Genomic DNA, 6000 nt, shown 5'->3' on the forward strand with positions numbered 1-6000 from the left:
GAACAAAAGTGATGGCATTAGGTTGTGTTCTCTGTGAGAGTGGGGTGGCTGAGAGGGGGAGGCTACTTTCCAAGTAATGTAATCCGGTTGTGTACCTCAGGAAAACCCAGGCAGAAGCCAAGGCAGAGAAGGAGGCTAAGAAGCCCGTCATCAAGAAGCCCCTCAACGCTTTCATGCTTTACATGAAGGAGATGAGAGCCAAGGTGATTGCAGAGTGCACACTCAAGGAGAGCGCTGCCATCAACCAGATCCTGGGTCGCAGGGTGAGGCCATTGGCAGTGGGCTGGCAGGGACTGCCTCCACCCCCTTCACCCTGGTACGGCTTCCTAATTCCCTGATGCATCCATCTGCCCCGGTTCTTTTGCAGTGGCATGCACTATCTCGAGAAGAGCAGGCCAAGTACTATGAACTGGCCCGCAAGGAAAGGCAGCTGCACATGCAGTTATACCCAGGCTGGTCAGCACGGGATAATTACGTAAGTGGCTAGCAATAGAGCATAGGACTGGATAGGGGAACCTTTGAGATACCATACCCAAGACAAGACCCTCAACACAGGACGGGGAATTTGTCTTGATTGTATAGGCCAAGTAACACAGAAACCCAAGACTCCCCTTGACTGTATCAGAAGAAGAAAGCGTCCCTTAAAGATGGTTCTCCACTCCAGAATGCATTCAGTTATGGAACTGTTGCTCAGTATTTAGTTTGGCCACAAGAAAAGGGGAAGGAAGGGACCTGGAAATCCCTCCTGTACTCAAATGGGAGATAAGATTGAGAGAGAGAGGAACCTTCCCTAATTGTACTGTCTACTGTAGCCTTACAAGAACTAAAGTCAAGAAAGAGGAGTCCCAAAGTAGGAGAGGTCTATATCCTAGAGGCAGTAGGCTGCAGATAGCCCACTGTCTACCTCCCAGAACTGACCATCTCTCTTGTTCCTGAAGGGAAAGAAGAAGAGGCGGTCAAGGGAAAAGCATCAAGAATCCACCACAGGTGAGGCCTTGCTTCAGTTTAAGAGCAGCCCTGCTCTGGCCCAGAGGGTGGGGTGGAATGCTCAGCCGCAAACCTTCAGTGCCTGAGCCCTCTGGACACAAATCTGCATCTCTTAAGTCTAATTCCATGCAAGTAAAAGCTTAACTGTAGGAACAGACCAGCAGAAGCACCAGACACCCTATGCCACCTTTGCCAGCCTTGCTCACAGCTAGGTTCCACCAGAAAAGCTAACGAGGAACTGATCTTCAAGTTCTATGTGTAATCCAAAAGTGTGAGCCAGGACCCAATAATAATCACACAGCCTGCTGACAGGTGCCAGGCGATTTCTTCATCACTATTCCCATTTCTCATGGCAGTACATAGTGCTGCAGAGAGCCCGGAAAACCCATCCTGCTAAAGGCCTTACTGTCCCCAACTCTGATGATTTAGATGACAGACTATGATGTACATTCCCAGCTGTGTTGCTCCCATACAGAAAAGCTGGAGCCTAGGACTGGGTCAGGACAGGAGAAAAATTTCCTAGGCCTTTCTCTGGGGATAGAACAGGTATTTCCTTCTGTCTGTAAGTGTGGAACATTAGGTATAATTATGCAGTATATACCTTGCCTTATTAGGAATGTGGGCCAGGCCGGGCAGTGGTGGCACATACACTCCCAGCACTTGGGAGGCAGAGACAGGCAGATTTCTGAGTTTGAGGCCAGCCTAGTCTACAGAGTGAGTTCCAGGACAGCCAGGGCCATACAGAGAAACCTCTCTCGGAGGGGGAAAAAAGGGATGTGGGCCAGAGGGAGATGGAACATTCTCAAGAATGAAGAAAAACTGCATAAAACATGTAGGTAGTTGGGAAAAGAGGACAGCCCCAACATAGAAAATGAGAAGGCCTAAAGGTCTTCTAAGGGCAGCTCCGAGCCCCATGCTAGAATGACCAGCCCAGGGAAAGGAAGGACAGCATGAAGACCACGCCACACTCCACCACTCTTCCCACTGACTCTTTGCCCAACTGGGTGACTGCCTTTCCTCATCCCTTGCTCTGGGTCCTAAGGCTTCCCCTGGGTCTGGCTATACCATGGGAAGGTCCATTCTGCCTGTGGGGGCTATGGGGTGTCTGTAACTGGCTAACACTGATGTTACCTCTTCTTTCTGGGCCCTGTTCTGCCCTGCTGCCTGCCTGCTCGCCCTCTGCCCTGTTCTGCCCCTCTGGCATGGGTGTGAGCAGACCCTGGCTCGCCTAAGAAATGTCGTGCTCGCTTTGGCCTCAACCAGCAGACGGATTGGTGTGGTCCGTGCAGGTGGGTTTGTCCCCACCATCATCTCCCTTTGCTTCAAGCTGCTTCCCTTGTTGCACATGTTCTGCCGGGTCTGCAGCCCTTCCTTTGGTCCCTCAGTCCCCTAGCGAGCCCTGAGAAGGGAGCCCCTGTTTCCTACTGAGTTCAAGTCAATATTGAGCACAGCTTGTGGAGCTGACTGGTCAAGGGGAGACAAGTAGAAAGGGAGAGTCATGCATAAGCACAGGGGGTCTCAGACCAGCCAGGTTCACCAAATCCTCAGCAAACAAATCTGTCACACATTTAGGTAGCTGAAGCCCCTACTCCTAGCTCCAAAGTGATAAAGTTCCACAAACTCCCTCATTTCTTTAAAATAGAATTCCTGCTTAAGGGATACAAGGTGATGGTATCAGAGACTCCTGGAAATAGTCTGATCACCAGTGTGTACTTATAATCTTAGATCTGTAACACCAAAAAGAGGAGACAGAGGATACGGGGAGAAAGTATCCAAGATCAAGGAGGAAGTGTATGTGTGTTGTGCTCACAATAGGAAATGGAGACTCCACTCCTAGAAGAGGTCCTATTCTTCCCATGTGTGCTACTTAAGACAGATTGTGGCTGGGGGTACACCTAGAACCCTAGCACTCAGGAGCCTGAAGTAGGCCAGCCAGCACCATTGGGAGATCCTGTCTAAAACAAAGAGCAAAAGACAAACTGCTCCCAAAGTACTAGAGCTAGTTATTAATAAGCAACAGTTACTTTGCATTTCTTCTACTACCTTGGTTGTGAGAACCAATTTTGCTCACAAGCATGACAGTCAACCCTGTCTTAATAATGCCTATCTAATCCCTATGAATATGCATTGAACAGTAGCTCAGAGATGGTTCCCCTGAAAACAGGAAGCAGCCCACACAAATTTAAATTTCTCTTGCCACCTTGTGGCTGTTCTGTGTTATTGCCCTTGTCCTAGGTCTGGACCAGTTGGGGCTGAAAGTTGGGCAGTTTCCTTGAAGGCCATGGAGAGAGAGGACAAAGTGGACAGCCAGGCCTGTTCAAGGACAGCCATTTTCTGGTTGTGATGTGTGACTATGGATTCACCCTCTGTTTACAGATAACTCTCTTCACTATTCCTAGGAGGAAAAAGAAATGCATTCGGTACTTACCCGGAGAAGGCCGCTGCCCCAGCCCCGTTCCTTCCGATGACAGTGCTCTAGGCTGTCCCCGGTCCCCAGCTCCCCAGGACTCGCCCTCATATCTTCTGCTGCCCTCCTTCCCCACAGAACTGCTTGCTAGCCCAGTGGAGCCAGCACCAACATTCTCAGGTCGTTCTGCAGCTCTCACTCTTCCAGTCCCTAAGTCTCCAAAGACCCCCCACAGCACTCTCCAGAATACACAAATACAGCAACAAGAATCTCAGAGACAGGCAGCCTAACAGCCTTGGTTGCTAGGCACAGAACACCTGGCTTGCTCCAGGGGCCCACCTAACTCAGAAGGAGGCAACAAGACCAGCTCCCTTGGAACCAGCTAGGGGTCCTCGTACAGTGGTGAAGATTCCAAAGGCTGCACAACTCCCTGAATCGGGGGCCATCAATTCAAGAGGTGGGGGTGAGATCTATGTACCTGTATCATCTTTAGGGGATCCTGCTGCCTATGACTGCCATATCTCTTATTGTTGACTGGACACCCCTACTGTCCTAGTAGGTTTTGTTTTTGCTATAGGTCAGGCGGGCTAGGCTGACCTCTTCAGCTGCCTACTCTACAAATGCTTCTCTTGCCCTCAGCCACACCTTCCCCACACCAATACTTCTAGGACCAAGAATACCTGGTTTGCCACACAAAGCATCTCTGTGGTTGACCAGCCACAAGTTTAAACAATAATGCTTCTCTCTTAAGGAAACTGAGAAGCTCTGTTTACAAAAAACAGCTGCTGTTCATAAGCTGGGCCAGAGGAAGCGTCTTACTGTGTTCTCAGGAGCTTGCAAGAGGAGGTTATAGGAACCTTTCAAATTTCAAATTTCAAATTTGGCAACATAATGCCGACCTACCTACTGGTGGGCAGTAGTCAGCTTTCAGTTCAGTCTTTCCTGAGAAGCTCACCAGCATTAAAACCTACGGTCAATAAATTAAAGTTGGCCTAACTGCAGTGTGCACCCTTCCCTTTCGGGCTCTTCTCAGCTGCATTTCCAGCTCATCTGTGTCAGCTGAGTCAGCTCCTGGGCAGCTGTGAGAGGACAAATCCCAACAGCCAGAGCCAGTCTTTTAGCTTGAGAACTGGCCAGCTTCAGTTTCTCTGTGGGGCTGCAGGAAGAGATCTGTTACAACTAAAGCAAGGAGCCCATAAAACCTCTCTGTGGTGGACATGGTTCCTTGCCACATTCTAGAAACTCTTTGAGCCAAACTTAACCCTGAGCCTTGAAAAACAAGTGTTTTTTTGTTTTAACTTAAATTTTTCTTTCTTTCTTTTCTTTTTTTTTTTCTTTTTTTTTTTTTTTTGGCATTCTCACTGTATATAGCCTGAATCCAAAGAAAATGAAAAGGGGTTATCCAAGTATTTCACACAAAAACAAAACCCAAAAAAAAAAAAAAAAGCCTTTAGTTCCTACTTTAGTCACTCATTTCTCAATCCAAAGATCATGTAGTATTAAAAGTCTTGAGAAAGTCTGGCCACATGTGGCAGTATGCACCTATAATCCCAGCACTTGGGAGACAGAGGCAGAGGGACCTCTGAAATCCAGGACAACCAGGGCTGTACAGAACTTTTCTCAAAAAGAAAAACTGTTGTATCCAAAATATTTTTGTATTGTAATGCATTACCTTAGAAAAGCTTTTTTAAACGTGAGAATAAAGATTCTTTATACTTGGTTTTTCAAAGCCTGACTGAGTAATTAGCTGTTTCAATTAACAGTGAAGTGGCTTAGTACTGCTGCTCTTGCAGAGAAACCCAGGTTTAGTTCCCAGCAACTGCATGGCAGCTCTCAATTAACAGTGCCTATTAATGTTCTGTCACAAAACCTGGAGCATATCCCTTAGTATGAATAAATATTCCAAGACTGCCAACCTCAAAAATCATAATCAGTTATCTCTTGACAGGGGCTTGGTCCTGATCACCCCAGCTGAGGTCACTTTCCAAGCTCTGCTTTTAATCCTGACACTACAATCAAGGCAGACAGGCCTACTCCCCAATACCCTTGTGCACCAAAGAGCCAGCTGGTGGTTGCCACTCAGACATTGAACAGTCCAACTGAAATGTATTCAGGATCTACTTTCCTCTAAGGACAGAGAGAAGAAAAACACTTGAAACTTACTTGAAGAAAAATATGCAGTCCAGTGTTAAAATTTGATGTCATAAAAGACCCACACAAAGACTGCTCAATTCTTAGGACTGCCTTTTAAGGCACTTAAGACCTATAAAGTTGGAATGGTAACTATTTTAGATGTAGGTACATTATGTTAAAGCACACTATGCTGCTAACTTCTAGAGCACCACCTCAGTAGGTCACCCATTAGATACTTTATGTTCAAGGACAGCCACCAGACCATTATCCTGCACTTCAGATTTTAGTTCTCAAAGTACTTATAAAGGACACTGGAAACTGAAGTCTTGGACTGTAACCTTTTTCTGGGAGGATGCTAAAGACCAGGCAATCTTGGGACATTTGCACTTGTCCTGTTTTAAAGAATTCTGCTCTGGCTGTGGGCCTAGATGTTTAACAACAAAAACCCTTACATTGTTACAGGTCCAAGTTGG

At 47.1% G+C, this 6000-nt stretch overlaps 1 protein-coding gene across 5 annotated transcripts in view; it reads left to right on the top strand.

Moving 5' to 3' along the window:
• The window catches only part of Tcf7 (transcription factor 7), a 29749-nt gene extending 24626 nt beyond the window's left edge, over positions 1 to 5123 (top strand). For 2 of the 5 annotated variants that reach the window (XM_052197350.1, XM_052197352.1), the window contains 4 exons: positions 101 to 263; positions 368 to 475; positions 939 to 987; positions 3387 to 5123. In XM_052197350.1, the coding sequence (XP_052053310.1) occupies positions 101 to 263; positions 368 to 475; positions 939 to 987; positions 3387 to 3466 (400 nt within the window). In that variant the 3' untranslated portion in view covers positions 3467 to 5123. The other 3 variants (XM_052197349.1, XM_052197348.1, XM_052197351.1) reach the window with 3 other exon arrangements.
• Positions 5124 to 6000: the final 877 nt, after the last annotated feature.

This window comes from Apodemus sylvaticus, chromosome 10 (genome assembly GCF_947179515.1).
Source record: "Apodemus sylvaticus chromosome 10, mApoSyl1.1, whole genome shotgun sequence".
Classification (NCBI taxonomy): Eukaryota; Metazoa; Chordata; class Mammalia; order Rodentia; family Muridae; genus Apodemus; species Apodemus sylvaticus.